The 25,563-nt window shown below is 36.5% G+C and overlaps 1 protein-coding gene across 2 annotated transcripts in view; it reads right to left on the bottom strand.

Annotated features, from left to right (window-relative positions):
- The window catches only part of erbb4b (erb-b2 receptor tyrosine kinase 4b), a 288,387-nt gene that overhangs the window by 86,821 nt on the left and 176,003 nt on the right, over positions 1-25,563 (bottom strand). For both annotated transcript variants that reach the window (XM_032567977.1, XM_032567976.1), the window contains exon 4: positions 825-956. In XM_032567977.1, the coding sequence (XP_032423868.1) occupies positions 825-956 (132 nt within the window). The remainder of the gene's footprint in view (positions 1-824; positions 957-25,563) is intronic.

Raw genomic sequence — 25,563 nt, 5'->3', positions numbered from 1 at the left:
AGACCCTGCAGTTAACTTAATAAAAAATATTGAGTTCCACCACTAATTTGCTTTTCTCGTAACAGTCATGCAGTATTTCATGTTGGGCTATAACCAGGGGACAAAATATGCTGGTTTTAAAGAGGGATGAACACTTTTGCAAATCATCACATGTGAAGAATGAGTTTATAGGAATGTAATTAATCAAATTAATTGGTTACATACTGAATGTTTATGAAACATAACAACAACAAAAAAAACAACAAATAAACAAAAAAACAGAGTTAAAAAGTGAGATTGTTTGGTCTAAGCACACAAATCACTGAAAAAACTGATCTCTGCTAAGTTTGTTAAGTTCTAAAGCAGGAAGTTAGACATCTGTTCAGCACTTCAGAAGTCTGAAGTACTTAGAAGTTGTGTTAATGCCAGCAGCACAACATGTGTTCACTCTCCAACTAAAGTCTTTGTGCTCCAACTTACTGTATATTGTGAGGTATCTAGCTCTTGCAAACAATGAGAAATCACAAGGAAAAATAAGATACATCTAGTTCTCTGTATGGATGCTTTTAATAATCAATCATGCAACCAACAGTGTTATTGAAGCACAATGTAAGATCAATGCAGTATTCTATTAAACCCAAGCATTGGAGTGTAATGATTAACCTGTGGTTATACTATGCATCCTACAGTGTAAATCAATATAGCTGTGTTTATATGGGATAAGAGTGTCTCGGGGGAGGGAGGAGGTGCGAAACACCCTTTAATCTTGAACAGAGCAGAAAATACAAGGTAAATCTTAGTTGAATCACTGTTCTATTAGATGACCTGCCTTTATAGTTACTTACATATAACACTGCTGTTAGTGGGTACCACTATAGGATGGATCCTTGGATACTTGACAATGTCCTGCCAGTGGATTGTGTCTGCATGGCAGAGGAACTTGTTTTGGTCAACATACACACCTCCTTTGAGAATCTCTGTGGACAAAAGAAAGACAACACAGTTAGCTGTGACTCTCTGGATTCTCAACAATGTTTGCCTGCAATGTGTTCAAAATACAGCTTTTATTTTGCTCAACTGCAGAAATCGTTCAACAAGCAACTCAATATAATTAACCAGTTTGAACAACAGCACTATTAATGATATTTCCTTTACTTTTAGTGCAAAAGAGATCAACCTTTATGGGTTGATCTTTATTGCATCCGATTTAACCGGAATTGCCCTATTTTACACTTGACCAGCCCTGTCAGGTCATGAAGTCAGTGGAAGCACAAAGTGTGCAAGCAGCTTCAAGAAAGGAAAGGAAACTTTTAAAGATATTTTGAAAGACTATGCTTTTTAAGCATAGTTAAACCTTCATAAATAACAAAAAGTTGAAGACATAACAACAGAAATGCTGAGCTTTATTCTTTTGGAGACCCCTTTTTGGTGATGGAAGATTCTTTATACAGAATGACAGTCTAAATGATCAAAGTTGGATGAGATCTACCAACTTTACATACAGAGAGAGAATGACAGTTATAACAGTTAAATACCTTACAAGCACAAATATAAAATGTTACAACACTTCACAATGCTAACTTTTTGGTCATTTTGTTTTGAAAAGGGTTTTGAAGTTTAGCTGGGTAACACAAGCAACTAAAACAAAGTGTCTGCTTTTATTCTGCTCCTAATGTAAATAAGAACAAATCACAGCAGAAAAGCTGCTTAAAGTAAACAAAACAGAAAAAACATGATTTAAGAATCTAACACACAGCAGTAAATGAAATCTTTTAATATTGAGGTGGACACAGTTCTTCATTATTTAAAATTATATTCTAGCATAAACTGTAAGATGTTGTGATATAGCAAACCTTTACAGTTAGAACTGTGAAAAACAAAAGTGAGTAAATTAAAATCTATGCCATGAATAAAGCATGCTGTAGTTCTTTTTAGTTGGTATTTTAATGTACTGATCCATCTGTTCCACAACTTGTAGCTTAGTGTATTTATAGATTTTCAGGGATCGACAGTTCAGGGATCGACAGTTCAGGGATCGACAGTTCTGTAACCTTTGACTTTTTTTTTAACCAAAAACTTTGTATGAAGACATTTACACTTTCATTTTATTCATAAAATAAAATAAGGTTGTTATTTGTAGTATTCCCAATGAAATCAAAAACAGTTATGTTCTAATTTGGCAGGTGTCAACATTACAAAAACAATTATCAAAATTTTGCCATGCCATCTCTAATTGGTGCATCTCTAGATTTAAATATAGTTGCTTTCATAAGGCCGAGACAATGCTCCATAAATCTAATAATATTACTATCTTTTTTATTATCTTTTAACATTTTCCACTTTTTTCTATCAATCTATTTGAATGATGCTATAAACACACAAATTAATTATCCTCCACTACTACCACATCACCAATTCATTTGGGATTTAAACCTCTAATGAGGTTTAAAGGGATTCACAATTAGTTGAATACATTGGCCTAAATATGCTGTAAAATTGTTTGTGATATGATATGTCAATTATTTTTTAAAAAAAGTATAACTTTTGTTATATTTTTCACCCATGGAGGTTCCCGTTTTTTCAAGGGTTTTGCTGGGTCAGTTCTATACTGGAATCTACAGAGTAAACACAGGAAGGCTATCTTTACCCGAGTTGTTTTTTTACCAAATTACGTTTGACTGGTGTGGCAGTGTGACAATGCCACACTGCGGTGCTGTTGGCAATAATTTAGAAAAAAAAAAAAAAAAGCAAAATAGTGAGGTGAGTCTGGATGGCCTCCCACAAAAAAGAGCTGAACACAACTTTCGAAGGACCTACATTTGTACCCTCAATGTTTCTCTCCAGAAGACTTTGAGCCAAAGGATCTAAAGGTGGTCATTTCCCTTGCAAGCTAAAACCAAATGCTGTGCCGACAGTTTTTATCCACAATATGCTTAGACGCTGCAGCCGGTTAGCGAGGGAAAGACACTGGGAGAAACATCAGACAGGCAATGCTGGAAGCTCTTTTAAATGATAATGGACCTATTCTTCCTTTTGTTCATACTGAATGTGAAACCAAGAACACGACATCAGACCTAAGACTGGACATTAAATCGATGTTACCAGACCAGATAGCGCTGCTTACAGAACTACTTACTGGATCACACAGTCCGACAGAATCTTCCATCACTAAAATTAAAAGGTACGCGTCAGTCATTGTTTCATTCACAAAGCTGAAGGTGGAAGCAGCAGCACAAACACCAGCTTCTTCAGCCAACACTGTCCTCTTCCTCCGTTTGGTCCTCATCATCTTCATTAATCTTTGAGAATTCCACATTCCTATCAATCCCAACACACTCCAGTTCAAACTGAAAAGGCTTAATGTTACTCACAGCTGGCTGGACGAAACTAACGTAATGGGACCAAGCATGTCATTTACCCAGAATCCATTGCAGTGTAAACATGGCAACATTCATGTGACATTTGTTTTTTTTATTTTTAAAAACCACATACAGTATTAATACTGTATTGTTTTTACATTTAAAATAAATATTTCTCAATTAAAGTCTCTTTTACATGGATGTCTTTAAGAAGTTTGTAAAATGTTCATTTTATTCAAGTAGTGATGCTCATATACCTATGATCTGCACTTCTTTATCAAACCAAGGTTTGATTCCTTGGTCACACATGCATAAATATACACAAAGATTCATGAATATAGATGGTGGTTTAGATTATTTTTGTGCTTGAGTTTACAACTGCAAAATCCTGATTTTTATTTGAGCTAGACAGAGCAGAAAAGAGAAAGAAAACAAATGAAGATGGCAGAAAGCAGCACAGAGACAGACGATGAAAAAGAAACACAAAGTAAAGCCTAAAACCAGATTTGCATTATTTACAGAGCTTGTGTGTTCTCCATCTCCATACAAACAGCTTACTGACACGGGGCTAAAACCAATGAGACCCATAATCTTACATAAGGCGTCCTGCCAGCACCACACAGTACCGGCCAAATACTCTCACAAAATTTTGATTAAATTATGCTTCTTGGGAGGGGTGGTGCTGGTCCAGTTCCACAGGTTTCCATCTCCCGACTTTAGTTCTTCATCTTCATCCCACTACATGTGCAATGGGGTTAGGGAAAGAAAGAAATTCTGCTTCTCACCATAGGAGGGACATCACTCATTCGTGAGGATTCCATGTCACCAAAATCTAATTGTCTTCACAATAGGATACAGCTGGCAAAGAAGGGTGATGGACAAGCCAAAAAAAAATAAAATAAATAAATAAACGAAGCCAAGTAGTTATGTCAAAACTGCCAGGAGGGTCTCTTAATCTTATCTTGCATCAAGCATCCACTGTACATCATCCAGCAATTATGAGAATTCTGGTTGGTTGCTTGATAATATGGACCAAAATACAATAAATGTTGCTGTAAACATGTCAATGGCACAAGTAGTCATAAGTCATGAGTAAAACAAGAAAGTTTGAATTAGATGCTTACATACACCAAATAAAAAATTCTAAGTTTTTCTCACTGTCTTCAGACTACACTTCTCTCATGTCAGTCAGAATTACCAAAAGTATTTCTATTTTCAAAATGCCACAACAACAAGAGAGAGAATACAATAGAGATTTATCCATTTATGTTTACAAAATCAGAAGTTTACATCCATTTCCTCAGTATTTGGTAGCGTTGTCTTTGAACTGCATGACTTGGCTCAAATATTTTAAGCCAAAACAGAAAACTAGCAAACTGTTTCTCACAACAGTTTGCTAGATTCTTTAAGTTGATGATAGGTGGGCTAGTTTATCAATTTGAACTGATATGGGCTACTTTTACATTTTTAGATAGCAAGATATGATTTATGTAGAAGTACACTCATTAAAGAACCTCTTCTTCCACTACCACCATTGAGGGGAGAAAAAGGATTCACTTGACTTTGAATTCTAAGCTATACTCAATTTCTCTGGAAAGTCATTGTGCTCTCTAGAGAAGCTCCATTGGCTGAGGAAGGCACATATGATACATAAATGTAATTCCAGAATGTCTCCCTAGTTCCTGTGAGACTGGGGAAAAAAGGCATGAAACATGCCACAATTTCATCAACCCCCCTGGCATCTGAATTTTGCACAAAGTGCCCTATGATAAGTTCACAGTACCACAGTCATGCCTCTAACACAGGCTGGGAGCAAAAATTGGAAATATTATTCGTGAAGCTCTATATGTATACAAAACTCACAGAAAAATGTGGTATTTATATCTATAGAAATGACACCCAATTTGAAATCTCCATGAAGCATTTTTCCCTTTATTGTTTTGTTTTTTATAGATTTTTAAGAACTACATTTTGCATGCAACAAATATTCTAATTTGCTGGTTTTATGAAACAAATTAGTTTTGTGTTTGTTCTACAGAGAAATGCCACCAACCTATAAAAAACATCCTGTTTGGTATAAAATACACTACTTTCTGAAAATAACGTATAATAACGTAATAGTGTGTTTAGATAATGAGTCACCGAAAAGTACTGTAAAACATCTCTTCCTGACACTTTGAAAGCCAACACAAAAAGCAACTTCTATTTTTTTCACTATCAGAAGTTGATTGAAAGCAGAGACAAACTCATTTGTGGATGACAAAGCTACAACAAAGGATTAGTTGCCAAAATGGTGGTTAAATAAAGATTTGAAAATGCAAGTAGCAAAACACAATTATAGATATTTGTGCAGAAAAAGAGAAACAAGAAATGGCTCACAAAATAAATCGTACGTCCAACATTGTTTGAATGACATTGTTCCCTTATAACTTGATCTTTATTGATTATAACAGTTTATAACAATCGTGCACTCACTCTTATATCAAGAAGACAAAATATTTTATAAGACCCCTGATAATATACTAAACCCATGTGGGCTTGGTTTTTATTAGAAGGACTACTTTGCTTACTAGGTATGTAGCAAGAGGCCAGAGGGGGATCAGTGGTTAAATCTTGTTGTAGGATGGGGAAAATGTTCTAATTAGTTTTTCTCAGATAGTGATAGTGCTGCTCACTATTCTAAAATTATTTCTCCTCTCCTATCTGTTTCCCTGTATTAAAATTTGTGTTTAACAAGTTTTAGTCTTTAGTGTTAGAATTCTAGATAACAAACTTTGCTGCTTCTGTGCAATATTGTCAGATAATTGTTTTGTATACTGAATATTAATTACAAATATATAATTATTTTAATTAGCTTTGACAGTAGCAGTTTTTATAAAGACAGGACCATTTCAAGGCGTCACATTTATTTTAAGCTATATTTGGTAAATACAGGCTGACAACTTAGCATATTTACTGGATTGTGCTATAAAATGGCACTATGTGTTTGGAAAATACATAAAATTCACCCTTTAAACTAGCAGGCATGATATTATCTGAGATGCCATTGCCCTCTGTCTCACTCAAGAGACAACTTTATTGGAACATAGTTTCAAGTAGCTTTTCAAATAACAAGACATCAGTCTGTATCTGTAGAAAACCTAAAATGATGTCATCACTGGGACGTGTACAGAATAGTGATCCAAACTAAACACCTATAAAAAATCTAATATAAAACAGGTTAATTTTATTTACTTAATTTGTGTGACAATCAATGTGGAGTGATTAATTTATATCACAGTTTGCAAATATTGCATATTTTACAGTGTTTTACCTGTTCTAAATAGTTTCTGCAGAAGACCTTCTGGAGTGTTCTGTTTTTAACAAACCATCTGGCACATTAGATTGAGGCACAGTTGCAAGAGCAAACACAGACAATCAAATTGTTAGACAGAAAGAATCTAGAGATATAGAAATACACTCAGCCCTGCAATTACATTAGACAGACAGGCATATATTTCAAATAAAGACGTTTCTTCTTTTTTTCTTATTTGGTCTAGCAGTCAAACCAATGATTCAGTCTGGGGTTTCTTCTTTGCTGTCTCAATGAGATTTAGCATTGTTTCAGCTCAGTAAAGCTTTCTGTTCAGTTGGACAGCAGTGGGAAACTGAGGAATTGCAGATAGATGCCAAAGTATTATGAGTCCAAGAAACTAAATGCTTAGACGCCGCCCCAACTGGACCAGCAGCGGAGATGGAAAGCTCAAAGATTTGATAGGTTGCTCTCAAAAGTTAGAGAAGCAGAACTGCCAATATCTGTAAAACTACAGTAAACACATGCTCAAGCAAACACTCACACAGACACACAAAGGTCAGATTTCTTAGTAATGAGAACCTCATTACAATACATGCCTTGAGCATCAATTAAATTACTAGTTTGCTTCGTCTGTAGGCCTGTAACCAGGGGGATAGTCATTTTAATTTCTACCTAAGAGCTGAGGAAATGTGGGCAGATAATGTCAGCAAGGCTTGACTGTCCCTTTGCAACTCCGGTTACAAATCGATTTTTAAAAACAATACAAACAGAAGATTCACTGAGATATTTTATGGTCAAGACACTGAAAAAATGGTGCTAATCTCTAAGGTAAAGCTTAGAGAAACTGCTTCAGAAAATATTAAGCTATCGCTTACTAATTTGTTTTACTATTTTTACAGTATTGTGAGTTCGTTTTTTTTTATCCCTGATTCTGTTTATGTTCTAGATTTTGGTCTAGGGTGTGGTTGACTGATCATGGTAAGAATTCACTTACCATATATTATGGTAAATGTAGATATTTTCCTGAAAATAAATAAGTAGGTATGGATAGTACATGCTAAAGCTTTGGGAATGGAATCAACTGAAGTCAATACGTTTTTTTGTACAGCATGCAAAATCTAGCTTGGTCATTGTCTTCCTCTGCAATTCCCCTTGAAAACAATTATTGCTACCGGCACAGTCTGGGCTTACTCCCCTTGACTCAGGCTGTTTCCATTAGATTTTTACCGGGTCAGTCAGCAAACAGAAGAAGTTGTGAACAATGATGTAAATTTTCTGCATTGTTTGAGAAGCCATTAATTCCAAGTTGGCCACACTTTCAAATATTTAATTAACATCATGTTCTGCTTTGTTCAGATTGGCTCTTTTCACAGTGAAGAATGGTAGTTTACAGTGCAGGTAATTTCCGATCAGCTTCTTAGTGTCAAACTGTCACCTATGCGTCATGAGCAAACCTCAATACAGTCCACGCCTCCAGGAAGCAATTGTTTCCCAACAGCCAACAGCTCTGTACAAATCAAAGTGTAGTACAAGGGGAAGTGTTGTAGTCAAGACCACCTAACCCGAGACCAAGACAAGACCAAGACCAGAGTGTATCGAGATCGAGACAAGGCCAAGACTTTTAGGGTCCGAGACCAAGTCAAGACCAAGACCGAGGGAAGTCGAGACCGAGACAAAACCAAGACCAAAGCCCCGCGCTACATGACACAATAAACTGTGAAATATGATCAAATTTGCTAATCAAATTGACCTGAAAGATTCACATTCCCATAAAAATACCTAGATATTAAATACTTAGAGCTGAAATGAAGCTGATAAGGACCTTCATCCATAGTGTCCTTCACTCTCCAGCCAAGCTCAACCCACCACCACCCCTTCTCTCCCATTCGCCCGGTCCTTAGGTCCGCACCCTTCTTCAACCTCCACCACCAGTGCTGGGCCCTGGGGGGATGACGTTCCTATCAGCATTGGGAATGCTCATCTGAAGCTTATCGCTAATGTTGCGATAACCGTTATCCCCAGCAGGGGTCCGAGCGCCAAAGACTTTAATTTCTGTATGTCAATAAACTCTTCTAATTGTCTTCTTTTCTCCATCGGAGTCTCTCCAGATTGAAATAAATTTAACCAATATTAAAAGCAGAACAAACTTTTTGATCTGCTTAACTAAAACAATAATGCCCTGGGCATTTGCCATATAATTCATGTCAGAAATCACCACCGTCTGCACCATTAAACATAGCAATTGAGGCAATGCCCTGACTGTAAACAATGTTCAACCAAAGAGCAACAAGCAAGAAGTGACCAAGCACACTGCGCTCACCATGACTGTTCTCACCCTCTCTCCCACTGCATGAAGCCAAGCAGCACAATGCTGTAATGTCTGCTATCATGGCAGACATTACAGCTGCCACTTTGATCGAAAACAAAGAGCAACACGTATGCTCTGCGTGCTCTTTTGTTCTTATGTTTTATTTATTTGCTCATTAAATAAATATCAATGTATATAATTAAATAAAATAATGATAGCTACTGCAATGTACGCAGAACATTACAAGAACAAAGAACGGCTCTCAGTGAGGCTCCAGTCCTATGTTCTTAGTAAAGAGAAGTTCAGAAGACGTGGATCATTTGTGAATGTCACGTCACTATATTGCAGACTTTTGGACACAGTGTTGTCCCATATATTCGACACGTTAGTCAACACCTCCGCACAATGGACCTTACCAAGCTCCGCCCACAACCGACCCACGTGACCGCAAGTCTCACAAACACAGCCTTGCAGGGCGTTGTTTCTATGTAAACATGACTAGATTAGTGCATCATTTCTACCGGACTTTCACAATATATCAGCTACTACAATGGACAGAGGAACTAACAAGTTCATGTCATCATCTGGGAGGTGGTTACTGGTTTCTCAGTCACAAGCTGGTTGCAAACCTGAGGCCAGCAGGTGTCAGTCAGTTATGGTAGATCTGACATTTAGTTTGATGACCTCAATATGAGAAGCTACAGACTGATAGGAGGAACCAAAGAGCTCTGTAAAGGTAAAGACAAATCTTCTGAAGCTGGGATATAATTAATTTAATTTCACATAATTATTGCGGTAGAAGCCATTTGTTTGTTAAAATTTTATGAAATATAGTTGTTCTATTTGATGTTTGTTGCGAATGACATATACTCACAAACGAACGAGGTAATTAGTCCAACGTTTAGAAACTACAGCGGCTGTAATGCGCCACAGCAAAGGGAAACAAAAGTAAAATAACCCGAACAGGTGATCAACTCAAAACCATTCCTACCTTTTTACTCTCTCTCTCTCTCTGTAGTTTAAGCACACCTGTTACCGTGGCAACCGCCTGCTCCCCGCAAGACGAGCAAAGATTACGTTAAAAACATAACATTCAGTCCGTTAAGATATCAAGTTTCCAGGCTTCATATTTATTTCTCGATTATTAATCAGCGCTTCCCTGAACACAGCGATGGTTGATTGACTAGCTGTACTTGGTGCTAGAGTGGCTAACACGAGTAACAGTTTAGTCCAAAGCCTTTTCTGCTAAAATAAAATCTTTAGTGTATGTCAGATACAGCACACATTTAATATTGATCTGTTTAGCTAACGTAAGACTGTGTAGCAGACAGGCTTCAAGGTGTAGAAGTTGTATCAGTTCTGCCATTATGCTGTACTTAGCTAACGGGAAGCTAAGTGTGTTTGTGAGACGGCCACACACGTGACCACGTAGGTCGATCTGGTAAGGTTCAGCACAGCGAGTGATTTTTTTTTTTTCATCGCAAATGCGTATGTGTCTCTGTACAGCTAGCTTTGCTAACATCACGTCAACGGAGCTTACCTTTCTTTGAGCTTCTTTTCTAAGTGACGAAAAAGTTAGACGTAGTCCCCACTGTCTGTGAAATGAAGCGCTGCTGAATTAGCTGTAGCTAATTGTTCATAGTATTGTTTTATTTGCGTCTGAAATAAGACTGTCTTTTCTAGCTGTCATGGTAACTCAAAGAGGAAAAAAGAGAGCCGCATTTGCTCATGCGATTGTGACGTCATCGCGGCAGGTGCAAAGAGCCCATTGGTAAGTCACGTTATTGCTTGGATTTTAATCGGTACGTTTTGCATCCAGTGAAAACAAACATGTTAACAAATAAACTGGACAACATGCTGTAAGTTTAGTGATATTTTTACAGTTGCGGTCTTGACTGGTCTTGAAATAAAATCCCAAGTCCTCAACGCCCGAGACCGAATGTGGTTGAGTCAGAGACGAGACCACAGGTCTCGAGCACTACAACACTGACAAGGGGCTGGTTTTCACCAGGCTATGCAAACTCCAGACCTAGCACAATGCATCAACAACATTAACAAAACTTTAACAACAACAGAACAAAGTAAAGAGATAGTTCAAATTTTTTAAAGCGATTTTGTGTTGAGATTTCAGTTGGATGATGGCATCAAAGATGGTACATTTCTGTGGTTTTCCTACTTTTATAGTTACCCGTTTAGTACTATTTCCACACGGTTCTTCCTTGGAGCTTCAGTCTCCACCTGAGCTTTTGCCTTGCAGAGTACCCCTTCCCCCACACTGTCCCCACTCAGCTCCACCAGCTTAGCTGCAGAAGCAATTAGAAAACACCTGGTGGAACTGCACATCTGCTAATTTATTCAAGCTACTTCCAAGTCCAATGCTCCTAAGAATGGGTGTAAATAGCAAAATATAGGACTATTGTGATGAAATGCTAAAGGCGCAATGTCAGAATGAGCAGGAGCCTCATATAGTGACAGAAGCCAAATTTCAAGGCTTCAAATAAAGTCAGTTTTCTTTTAAGTTATGTTTTATACATACAGCATTTTTATAACAACTAAAAGTAACATAGTTACTTGCTTGTTCTATAAAATGGAAAGATGGCGGACGAAATTAGAATACGTCCGCCATCTGTTTTATTGGAAATTTAAATACATTTTAACGGGTTCTGTATCTCTTTTTTTGACTACAAAGGTCGCCATATGACTAACTAAACTAAAACTATGTGCCTGGAAAATACACAATACCACCCCTTTAAACTGTGAAGACAGCAACAAGCTTAAAACCAAAACACAGTTTAAATCCATTTGATTAACACTGCTTTTCTCATGGCTGCATAACACATTGCAAGACTGTATTTGTAGCTGTCGTATGGATACAAGTATATGCAACGAAAAAGGAAATACTGCCCAGGATTTTAAAAAACGTACAAATGCAGCACTGATAAACAGCAATAAGGAATTTTCTAAGTAAATTCCAAATCCTTATTTTGCCACACCCAACTATGTCATTCACTTTGGTTTGAGCTGTTCATTTGCTCAAAATATGTCAGGATAGCAAATCCCATCCATCATCTGCTTCTATCAAACAGTCTTTATCCTCTTGCTACTAAAATGCAGCAAAAAAATACACGTGAACTGCACACATATATCTATTATAATTAAACTATAATATGCATTATGTAGAAAGCATGTCTCCAAATCCAATGATGCAAGTCATTTTGGAGGTGAATATTAGACTGTAATACAATGTGGGTTTTCAACTGAAATTAATAATATTTAAATAATGTTTAGGAAAAAGCTATTCAACAATTTTAGTTTTATTATGCATACAATTATAATTAAATAGAAAGTAGAAAAGCATCAGTCTTGTATCAGATTTGTGATATCAAGTTTTTGTAAAGAGACAATTGTAGTTACTGCGACCTGAAAGGACTTACTGAAGTATGTGGTGGGTTCACTGATCAGAAAATTATATTTTTGAATTTCTAGTTGGCTCGTCATTCATCAGGGCCAATCAAGTTTAATATACTTTACTATGCTAATTTCTATGTTATACCTTACTAAAACAAGAGCAAAAAATTATTTTAACCAAATGATTATCATTTCAATGAAAACCCTCATCAAACAGTGTTTCTATCTTCCAAATCAAAGTATGAATGGCCCAGTTTTTATACAGGTCCTCTGAATTTAATTTCCCACATGGGTAAAGCTTCAATAACACAAAACTTCACATTTCCCACTGCTCCTACTGCTTCCTTTGAGACCCTGTTCATGCAACCTTCAATCTCAAACCAAAATACCATTGATAGTACAATGCCTGGGTAATTCCTTGATAATATAATTTTAGTGATGCAATTGATAGTGAAAGTACCATTTGCACTATACATTCAACCTAATATGACTTTGCAATCAGTCTTCATTTACATTGTGTAAGAACGTCCCACAATTCCTCATTAACCACACTGGTGTTACCTAAAAAACTGAGGCACAGAGCAAAATTGGCAGTCACTTTAGATTGAGTAAGAAATATGCTCAACCCACTGGCATGAAACCACTTCATTTTAAGTAGAACAAGGATTCAAGTGAGATATCTCCCTAAATCTAATAACTTATTTCTAATAATTTTTTTTTCCAGTTTGGTGCTTCAACATGAAGTCTACCTAACAGTTGAAGAACCTTTAATAAAAAGACATTCAGAATTGGATTGAATAATGAGTTTCTTGATATTAGTTCCATTGTGTGACACGTATGACACCAATGCATCATAAATTTCATATCTTCTGTAAAGTTGGTGAATGGAGGACCTCCCACAGGAACGGCATGCAATTTTAACACTGGTACCTCGGTTCACATTTTCAATGGTGCTACCCATTCATGTGTAATTGCACTTTTATGGGTTTAACTATTGACCTGAAAAGAACAACTGCATTAATTTGAACACATAAAAGTGCTTTACCAGAAGCTCACCAGAGAGATAGCAAGCATGGGTTTGATGTCTCTGAGCACTTTGCGGTCAGGAGGAGCAGTGTGGGCTGTGTGTATGTATTAGGGTGTGTGCATGCATGTGTGCGTGCATGCATGAGTGAGTGTATGTACGTATTTGTGGATGTCACAGAGAAGAGAAATGAAAATGTGAAACTGAAAAAACAGAATGACTGGAAAAGAATGCTATTAAAGATAGACCACAGGCAAACACAGGTTATAAATTAGTTTTTAATTTTAGAACTACATGCAGCACACACTCTACATACAGATGCGGTCCCATCTGTGGTTAAAGGCACCTCAGACATTGAAGGCATACTTAATTTAACATGCCAAACACCATTCATGCCTGCAGCGCTGTTTCAGTTCTCAAAATATTTTTTATGGTGTTTTAGGGCACAATGATTTTAAGCATAACAAGCATCTTTCATTTCTGCAGCTTCTATTTCACTGCAAAATTACGCCAGACTTAAATTATTGTTTTACTTTCATTTACCTTAACATTTACTTCAGTCTAATTTCATTCTTTTATTTTTTTCTGCACACTTTATTAATTACATTAAAAATTTGCTTATGAAATATTAGCACAGAAAAAAAAAACTGTCTTGTCTCAAGAGGCACAATGACCAAGTCTAAGATTATGAAAATCAATTTAATAGAGGGCAAGGAAAACAGAAACTACTTTGAAAAATGTAGAGTTAATGTTGTATTAAGCATCAAAGATGCCATAATTTCTAGACCACAAGCCATTACTTTTCTCGCATACTTTAAAGACCACAATGTGGCAAATATACAACTTTTCACCAAAGGGTTTCAAAAGGCTAGACTATGGTGTGACGGAGAGGACAACACAAGCTCAAGAGCGAGACGAAAGTGACATTGAGAGACAAGGAAAGTGTTTGTGACACTAGGAACGCCTGCAGGATATTATCGCATGGCACGCACAAAAAATATCACCGCACCTGACCCACACAAATGTAATCATATACTCAACACGCATCATGCATGTGGCGCACAAAACCAGCTGGTGCGCACCCACACGAATACAGGTCCCATGCGCATGATGCAAATGGCACACCAAAACAGCAACATGGCACCTGTCGGTCAATTTCTGACCCACGCCAATTGGCTGTGTGTGACACGTATGGTGAATAAAACAGTATGTGACCCACACAAAGCCCAAAACACACAATGCAAATATGTATACCTGCATATCCTATTTCTTACTAATTACACTAAATAATAAGAAGGAAAAACAAAGCCCTCCTATTTGATATAAACTCTATTCATGCTGGTCCCCAGGCTCTGATACGGTGTCTGTGACATCCAGAGGAGGAGTAGGTGAAGTGACAACATTTGCTTCATTTCTACTCTTTTTGAAAAATATTTTTAATGAAACTGTTGAAAAGCCTGTTTGCTCATTTTTAGTTATCTTCAGATAGTGTAGTAGTCAAGACTACCTAACCCGAGACCAAGTCAAGACCAGACCAGAGTCTATGGCGACCGAGACAAGACCAAGATTTTTAGGGTCAGATACCAAGTCAAGACCAAGACCGAGAGAGGTCGAGACCGAGTCAAGACCAGCGCCCCGCACTACATAACACAATAACACAAAATTGCTTTTTAAATGGATCTGAAAAATCCACATTCCCATAAAAACACCTATTTAATAAGCATTTTAAAAAACTAAGCATATTAAATGCTTAGACCCACGCCAATATTAAATATTAAATGCTTAGAGCTGAAATAAATTTAACCAATATCATTATCAATTCTGCTTTGCTTCCATCTCTGTGCCACAATCCGCGGAGGTCTCGTGCAATCCCAAATAAGATAACACCCTGAGTGGTTGCCCATACTGCCCATGTCAGAAACCACCGTTTGCACTATTAACCCATTTAATCCCACCGGCAACAATTGTTGCCAGACATTTTTTCTAACTTCTGGAAGCTCTAGAACAATTGTTTTGACTTTGGCAGCTAATTGAAGTTTTAAAATAAAATAATAATGTGTCAACTCTAAGCAATATCAATTTCATGCATCTAGTGTGGTGCGCTGGAGGTAAATGTCAGTCACAAACCTCTACAAGAGGAAGTTAGTAAAATATTTAAATAAACAAATATAAATAAAATATTTTGAACATATGTTCTTTCAAGTGTCTTCTACTGATATATAAAGAAAATTGTATCCCTTCATTCATCTTTTGATCATAAGAGTGAATGTAAGCATGGCAACAATTGTTGCCGCTAGCATAATACAAAGATAGCACTATGCTATGTGTCCATTGGTTTGCTGTTTATTCTATATGCCTTGCTGTTCCCACATAGATAAGCACAATCTATACAAGTAATTTATTGTGTTCCTTTGCAAAGTTGGTGAGTGCAGCTTACGTTCATGTGCGCTCAAGTCAGGAAATTATGGTTTAAAAACTTATATATATATATATATATATATATATATATATATATTTATTTATTTATTAATAAAAGCAATTATTTCTACACTTGTACACTGGCCACCAAAAGGTGTGCTACCAGTTGAATACCTTTTCTCTTAAAAATTATGGTTGCAGAGTGCCTAATCAATCGTTGCTCATTGGTGTGCATATCGTGACATTACACTGTTGGCAACTCAGCAGTGGAGCTCCTAAGATCTCAGTTGGGAATATTCTTGAAAAAAATAACAAGCAACAAATGCACTCTGATGCATTTCCAGTAAATGATAGAAAATATGCATTCTTAACATTTAAAGCATTACCTTAAAAAATATTTGATTGGCATATGCTCAGTGAGTAACACAGAGCAAGAAGCCGCAGAGCAGCTGGCAGATGTGAACATGGGTGTCAGAGCAGAAAAACAAAGACATTCTTCACACGGGGGTTGGGTTTTAGTATTGTTGGCTATTAAAATTTTTATTTTCTTAGAAATGTCCGTTTATCACACACACATACATATATATATATGTTAGTGTCAAAGAGCATAAATTTTAATAAAATTTAAATGTTTGAAATGTACCGAGGAAAGATATACAGAGGAAAGATAACATGACCACCTGCCTTAAAGTGTCTTTATCCCCTCTTTTAATCCAAACAGCCCTGTGTTGAGGCATAGATGTCACTAGAACACTGAATCCCTGCTATTGTAACTGGTACCTAGATGTGAGCAGTGGATTCTTTACGTGTTGGTATATTTTAAAGGGTTACCTCGCTGGGTCAGACTACCTTGTTCAACCCACAAATGCTAGTCTGCCTTAAGATCTGGGAAATTTAAAGGTCAAGTCAACAACTCAAACTCCTTGTTGTGCTCCTCAAACTATTTTCCATCTATTTTTGAATTGCACCAGAGTGCATTAGCTTGTTGAAAGAGGCGAAAACTGTAAGAGTACACCACTGCAGTGAAAGGGTGAACATGGTCTGCAGTAATGAATAGATATGTACTTATTGGAGATACATACATATGGCCCATAACATTGCATTCGCTTTGCCATCTTATCACAGTACACCCTGATGCATTTATTAGCAAAGCAATGCACACAAAACATGCCATTTAAGGGATACAAATTTAAAACGTGCCCTATCACTCAAATGTACCTTCTTCCATTACTCTGCAGCCCATTTCTAGTGCCTATATATTCTTTGTTGGAACTATTGGGGACCGTTATGGGTATTCTGACTGGCTATGCAGCCTCATATGCAATAACACTACAACACATTGTGGAGTCTAACACATTTATGTTGGAAACATTATTAACTTCTTCAGCACTGTGAGCTATACCAGCTCATTTGCTGGATCGGACTGCAAGGGCAAGCCTTTGTTCCTCATGTCCAGCAATGAGCCTTTGCCGCCCGTAACCTTCTCGCCATACAAGAGTGGATTTTTAAAACCAGTAGTCTTCACAATTTAACCTTAAAAATCCTCACACTTGCCCATTTTTTATGCTTCTAGCACATCAACCTTGAAGACAAAGTAATCACTTGCATAAGCAATGATGAATAGATAGTCAGATGTATTTATTCAATCTCTCAGTAGTCATAATGCTATGCCTAATAATTCCAGATTCAGCATAAACTGGGGTTGGAAACTCTAACATTTACTTTTTTGGTAATAAAGAAATCTTGCACTTTTTCAGAGATATAGCAAATGTCATGGTGGTGCTGGCCCTGGCCCCCATCCCCCAAACACATGCCTCCTCTCCTCTGAGAGAATTTCAGTCATGGACTGTTGATTACATTTGGCCCAACCCTGCTGCAATTATTTCCAAGAGTCTTTATGAAAAATGGCAAAGATCTAGGGATTATGGAATTATGCCTGAGCAAGGCAAACCATGTGCTTATATACAAGAAGTGGAAAAAAATAAAATTATGACAGACTATTTATGGAGAGGAGGGGTTGCATCTGTGTTTATTTCAAACATAAACTGTGATAAAATCCTGGTAATCGGAGCTTTATGGATAAGATGAAAGAAGAGGGAGAGAAAATCATTAAAATACTCCAAGATAAAGGAAATATCTAAGTGAGAAAGAAAAACAAAACTCACAAAATGTAGAAAGAGACAAAGAAACAAAATACCAAGATTATTAAACTATATATGATTGAGTGATTTACAAAAAAGGAGTAAAGGGATCTCTAATAGCTGCTGCTGAGGGCCACTTAGCGTATCAAGGCTGATGCGTGCTCAGCCTGCCAGCTGAATTAAAATGAAGCAAAGCGTCTGGAATGGACAAACAAACCAGGGTCTTAGAGAAGCAAAGGAAAAAGAGAAGAGGGAGACTGAAGGGAGTGCATGTATCTTATCACAAGCATACAAACTATGTTGGTTTTACCAAAGAGAAAGCTGGATTCACTCTGGGCATGGTTTGAATAAAATGAGGCCTTGTTTTTTCAGGTCTACTAAAACACAGTAACACTCTACAGACCAATGTTCTCACTTTGTTAACACAGCTAAAGTATGCATTAAGCATAACACAAAGGTTCGCACAGAGACGATGAAGAGTATTTAAAGACAAACAGTACTACATTTAGCAAGTAAACATCTTTCCCAGGCTGAAGGCAGTCATCTGAATACACACTCTTGGATAGTGACTTAGAGACAGATGGATTAGAGCTCATGTCATTTCAGGCTAAATAGAAGCCACTAGCTCCTGAAACCACATTTCAAAACAGTAAATAGAAAGGTTATCTGTATATTTTGCAATTGTAAGTTTATCTTGAATAGCTTTTTAATATGTGCTTTCCCAAAGCTAAAAATGCCAACACTCACACCAACTTCTTAGTGGCTAGGCAATTATATTATAATAAGAAAAGGATTTATGGTTAGAACCATTTTATCGAGGTCTGCTTTGTTTACACAACGATTTCTGGCACTTTGTGTATGTGCAGCCAAGTGCAACACTTTCAATGCCTCACAGGGAATATTGCCTGAAACACTGTGCCACCTTCCCATATTCAGTGGTTGTAATGTCTCCTTCCTCCCTGTAAAAAATGTGAGCTTTATTCGGCATTCAATAGAAGTACTTGGAACAAGCATCTCAAAAGCATCTTGGACCACTTATTAGAAGAATGAATGGGGAATGGACAACAAACTTGCAAAAAAAAATTACATACTCTCACTGGACTCCTTAAAAGGTACATTTGTTTTTAATCCAAATAATTTTTTCATGACGCACATTAAAAAAAACACACAACCAAAAAAAAGTGCTTTGATGATTAAAAGAACAAGAATCTAAGCATACTTATTTATTTCTTACATTGGGTATATTTAATAGAACAAATAAATGTAAAGTAAATTATTTCAGTCAATAACACTGACTAAGATAACCATAGCTTCAATTTGATTTGACAATTTTTTGCCTTAAACTGTAAATCGATATAGTAGGCTACTGTGCAATTGAGCCGGAAGTGACATAATACAGCCACAAAGATTAATAAAAAAAGCTTTCTGTATGTCCCTTTGCCCAACACCACCCACTTCAATAGCTGTTCTACTTACTCAAGGCTGCAACCAAAGAGGCAAAAATAAGCATATTAATTATTAAAATGCCTAGAGAGGAAGAGGAGTGGTACATTTGAAGGGTTGAAGGGCAATATCTGTGTAGGGGTGGGTGTGTGTGTGTGGAGGAGCGTGAGAATATGCTTGTGGTGGGGTGGGAGGGATGAGCATATTCAATCCCCTGCTGATTTTGTAAGTTTACTTACATGTGAAAAACAGAAAAATATTTAATTTTATTGTAATTTATAATGTTGAGCAATAAAGTACTACAACTCCAGAAAAAATACATCATTATAAAGTTTAATGTGACCTTCAACTTGAATTATTTAAATATTTTCCAGTTTTAAAATATTCCAAGTTGAAACATTCCTTGTGTAGTGTTTTATGATAAAATGACAGTGACATAGTGGTACTACAGCCTACAAAACTCTGAAGGCCAATTTATCGGTTGTCACTGTTTAACTGATCCAACCCAACCCACCAAAAGAAGAACTTCTGAGTCTGCAAAGTAATAGATGCCAGGTGAAGCAATGGTGAAAACAGGTTCCAATACTGTATTAAATTATGGAAAAATTATGTGCACTCCATAGTTAAATAGTTTGTTGAACCACTATTTTGAGCAACCTAAAGATCTAATTTTTTTTGTGTAAGACTACCATTGTCTCATATTGATGTAGAGGAAATCTGACTGACGTTAGAAGTTTGGAAACAGTTGCTTAATCATGTGGAGTTTTAGAATGTGATTAATCTTTTAAAAAAAGTTTTATCAGGATCTCTGTCTTAATTCCAACTTATTTCCAAGTAAGACCATCTGTTAGTCAAATGCTTTTCCATTCAAATGGTATACAGTCGAGTGTTTGGTCCTCTCAATTTAAATTTGCAGAGTTTTAGTGACTAAAAAATTGAGTCTAAATCATCACTCTTCCATCACCATGTTTAACACTCGCTATGTTGTTGGTACTGGGGGTACTGGTAGAGCACTACAGTACTCTACTGTACCTACCAACTGTACCTAGTGCCTACCAATACCCCCTACAATACCCCAATACCCCCTACTCTGTGGGGTAGTGGTAGAGCAGGCACTTCATACACAGAGGCTATAGTCCTTGATGCAATCATCCAGGCTTCGATTACCGATCCTGAGACCTTTGTTATATGTGTTCCCGCTTCTCTCTCTGACAATAGTCAGGTAATAGTCAATCTGTTGTGAAAATAGAACTGTAGAAAATGTCTCTACTTTAGGCAAAAGTCTCTAGTATCTCACATCTGTCCAGAAGACATTGTTCCTAAAGACTAGTAGTTCACTCAGGCAAAACTTGACAAACTTTTCCAAGACATGCTTTTATTTTTTAGAAATGATTTTTCCAAGATTCAATTTCAAACAAGCCAAACTTGTTTAATTTGTATTAGTTTTTCTGCCATGAACAGATATTTTACATCCAAAATAAAGCTGAGTCTGAAATTATGCTTTTAATTCAACAGAATTTCTCTCAGCAATGCACTGTCTCACCTTTGAGCGAATTTGCTTGAACATCCACTGCTAGAGAGAGATGGACAATGGTCCAGAGTTTTCCAATTTTTCTTGAGCATTTTCACTGTATAAAGATAAGCTTTAATTAACTTAGAATTATATTATAACCCTCCCCAGATTAGTAGAAATTATGTCTTCTCACCTTGAGATTTTGGTACTTTCATACTTTTCACAAAGAACATTTGATCAGCAGGACCAGCATTCTACTACCATGGAAGCAGTGAGTATCTACTTTTTTTTGCCATGACAGTGACTTCACTTGTTGTTATGCAATATTGCTAACTACATCACTATAAAGAACTTGTTGAAATCCACGTCAAGTTTGAAATTCTTTTATCATGTCCGTTTAGGCCATGTAAATAAATTGATATAGAGTGACAGATTTTACAAAGCCTTTTGAGACCCCCTGAGCTGCCAATCAATTCCCTCTTTACTTGCTTTCCTCTTCATTTTGTTCTTCCTCTGAGATGAGCAGTCTCTGACATCAAAAGCCTGTTTTAAACATCATGTTGCCCTCTGAATCAAAGTAAAAAACTTTATGTGAAGGCCGCACGTCTATGCAGTGACATATTAGATCTGCAGTGACAGACAGTCAGTGACAGAAACTGAACATGGCAGACAGTATGATCAAATGCCATCATATCTGTGAAATGCTTTTCAACAAATTACAATGAACATCCATGATGAACCTTTGACACATAATTAAAAAACAGTACAAAACCTTTCAGTGTAGTCCCATTCATGCACACCAAACTGGTGTTTAAGCTGTTTTAAGGAGACTTCCTAAATGCTTGTCCATCGAGATATTATTGCGAGTCAACTAAAACAAAAAACTTGAACCCTCCACCTTCAAATATATTCAAAATGACTTAAAGTGACCTTTGATTAAGTGATCATAACTCTTAAATAAATAAGCACTTCACTTTTTTAAAAAGTTGATACAATTTTATTACGGGTGTCAATATTAATGCATGCTATTAACCTGAAATTTTTAATGTGTTAAAACATAACACAATTAAATTGTACTACCTAAAAGCTTCCCTCTCACGGATAGTTACCTAGTTCACAGCAGTTCATTGATGGCCTGGCACATGTGGAGCGACGAACAACAGCAAAATATGAGAGTTTCCCACGACAGCAAGAAAAGTGGAAAATTCTTCAACTTTCTTGTTAATCATGATTAATCACTGAGAGTGATTGAGAGTGTGATTAGTCTGATAAATTTTTTAAAATGATTGACAGCACTAATTTTTATAAAACTGATTAAATATTTATGTTTATTTCAGTACCGTTGTATCCTTGATGGAGGTATATAAATTAGATCAGTCATAAAACATTAATATAATCAGAATATTTATCTTGAGGTTTGCAAGCAAATACAACACATTTTTTGATCCCCCTTAAAAAAAAAAAAACAGTTTTACTTGAAAAATTCATTGACATTCAGAAGGCTTTGAACTTGAGTCACCTTCGTCATGCGATTTTTGATGTGGCCAGAGTTTGAGTGAATTCTGAGCTAAAGGGTCACCATACTGTGGAAATGTTTTGCATCACTAATTTCACTGCAGTACTGACAATCTTTCATGTACAGAACTGGTCTGCACATTATTTTGTAGGAGACAGCTCACAACCTATTTCTGATCTACATGAATTATAAAGTTCAGAATTTTGGTTTGTTATCATTAAAAAATGTCATTCCCTGGTCCTGAGGTATGCTAAGACAATGTCTTTATTACTAAATATTATATTAAAAATAGATCGTGCATTCTTTCTTGCTTAGCTGGCAGTCTTTTGTGACACCAAACTAAACTCGACATGAAGTAGTTCCTATGTAAAAATTTATCATTTTGCTTTGATTCATAATGTTATGGTATGTTTATTCTTTAGAATTTTTGGGTAGATTACAATACTTTCATTTAACTAATAAAATAAATTCAACTCCATCACACAACTATTGTGTTATGCTTTGAGACCTGTGCTGATTTAAAAACATTAAAGAAGCAGCAATTTAATTTGTGTTAATATATGATGACAAAAATAATAATTTTAAATATCATGAGGCAGCGCTACTTTTAGGGCCTGACATAAAGAGTAGCATCTGGAACAAGAAATCTGATGAGATTTTAACAAATAAAATATATCTCATTCATCTTATTACATTTTACAAATGCATTGGAGCTCATCAGTCTAATCTATGTCTTTGCCTTGAAGGAAGGAAAAGCATGAGAGAGACTTGGGAGTGTTTTTGATTATTAATTGGCATTAAAATTCCTTCCATGCCTCCTTTAACTTTTAATGAGGTTAAAGTCCACTCTTACTTCCAGCAGACCACCAAGGTTCAGTTTCTAATGGAATGAATGTATATTTAGGCAGCAATATGAGCTGGTTAAAAAAAATGTTAAACTGATGTTAAGGCATAGGGAGCTATTTTTCCCAATCAGTGTCCTAATCTTGGTTTTGATGCAGATGTAGGCATACTGTAAGCAGTGTAAAGTTGTTTTGAATAAATTGGAAAATGTATGAAAAGTTCATGTATTTCAGTAGTTGAAGTTACAAGTAAATCGCATATATAGATTAATTACACAGACTGATGTTTTAAAATCTTTGTTTCTGCTAATGATGACGATGTCTTACTTACAGCTAATAAAAACAAGACGTTCGATATAAAAATATTAAATCAGACCAAGAAAGAAACATTCTTAATGTAGAAATATGGGTCTAATGTTAAAAACCTGTTTAAAAGTTATTACTTTCAAAAGGCACACTTAATCTGACAAACAAGCCTCACTAGAAATCACAAGCAGATTGGGGTTATATTTTACAACATGGTTTGGGTTGACATGATCTGTGTGTCTGCTCTCTCATATTAATGTGTTTCAACGCCCCCGCTCCCGTATACACAAATGCAATCCCAAGCAATATCTGTAAAAAGTCAATTATGTATCCCTAGTGTGGCAACCTATTACAAACTACTTTGACAGAAATAATTACAAAAGGATAATATTTTGGTATTTTTTATAAACTTTTAAGTGTATCCAAACATAGTGAATAAATGATATCCCAGGTTGTGTCATATTTGCTTTAAGTCAGTAGTTTCATTCACTGTGTCAGCAAGTGGTATTACACAGCAATCAATTAACAGGAAGTACCTTTGATGCCTGTTCCATACTTCAATTTAACATGTCCCTCCTTACGATCCACATTAGGGCCCCACAAATGTGACAGTATGAATCTCGTCCTTCAAAAAAGAACTCCCACTTGCCCCTTTCCTGGAGCGGTGAAATATTGAGTGTGACACGGGAGTAATTGCATGGGAAGTAATCAATTAGACACACAATTGAAGGAGACCTGAGGTCTGTGGGCTGCCAGGCAAGAAGCTCAACTGAATTCTGGTGACATGCACCAAACCAATCTGGCCTGCCTCCTTTGGCAGAATTGCTCATTCATTTTCTAATTGCGAGTGGATGAATAAAAGATATAGGTTTCAAAGAAAGGGACTAATTTTATGCACCCTCATTAAGCAGTCCATATACTGGGGACAACACAGCAACTTAAATAATCACTTTCACCTTACACCCTAAACAGTCTTTTCTATGGTTTCCTTTTGTACTGCTGTCATCCAGCAGCAAACTTGAAAAGCTCAGCACATGATGCCCAAACTGCAAAAGCACTTGCAGGTTGCAGAAAGTCTCAATCTTTGTAAGAGTTTTGTAAACAGTGACGAGCCATGCAAACATGACATTGTTTGCTTTTTTTGCTAAAGCCATCAATGAGACAAATTAAGACATCTATCTGAAATATGGTGGAGAAAGAACGAGGGATAAAGAGGTGGAAGACAGACAAAAAATGGAAGAGATAAAGAGAGAGCAGATGGGCCATGAAGAAGTGGATAACGCCTTGGCGTAAAACACAGACTTGTGTACATGCATGCAATGAGAGAAGATCATTCAGCAGATGGGGCCTTAGATTGGATGCTTCATTTTAGACAGAAGCGGCGCAGACATGGTGTGGTTCGAAGAAGAAAAAAAGAATCAACAACACAAAACAAATGTGGAAAAAAATAGACACAGGGTGCAATGGGGAAATGGAGGGGAGGCATTAGCAGTAAAATGTGTTAAATCAGAAAACTCATCTGTGTTGTGGTCCTTATTGTGGCTGATAATATTTTGCCAGAGAAACAGGCTGTAATTACAAAGTGAGAGAACAAAAGCTTTCCGAGGTTCATGTAAATCCAGAGAGAAGAACTAGAACTGTCTGCCTGAGCATGAAAGACAACATTGTGTATCAGCATGCATCAAAATAAAGATTAGGAACTTTTGCAAATGTCAGCAGGCAGCACTGTATAACCTTTATCTTGCTTAGATGCTCAGGCAAAAATGGGGTATAAGAAGAAAGTACTTTTGAACAGAGCATTCTTGTCTATATTTGTCACATTAGAATAAGGCTTTGGTAAAATTTTATTGCACTTTTGTGTAATAAACAATGACAATGTAGTGCATACATATAGAAGAACTAAAATTCAGCATGGATTTTTTTTTATTTTTATAAACAAAAGTCTGAAAATTGTGGCCTGCATGTTTAATCAGCCCTTTTATTCTATTACCTGAAAATAAAATATATGGCA

Source organism: Xiphophorus hellerii, chromosome 7 (genome assembly GCF_003331165.1).
Source record: "Xiphophorus hellerii strain 12219 chromosome 7, Xiphophorus_hellerii-4.1, whole genome shotgun sequence".
Classification (NCBI taxonomy): domain Eukaryota; kingdom Metazoa; phylum Chordata; class Actinopteri; order Cyprinodontiformes; family Poeciliidae; genus Xiphophorus; species Xiphophorus hellerii.
This window is presented reverse-complemented; position numbering and strand designations above follow the sequence as displayed.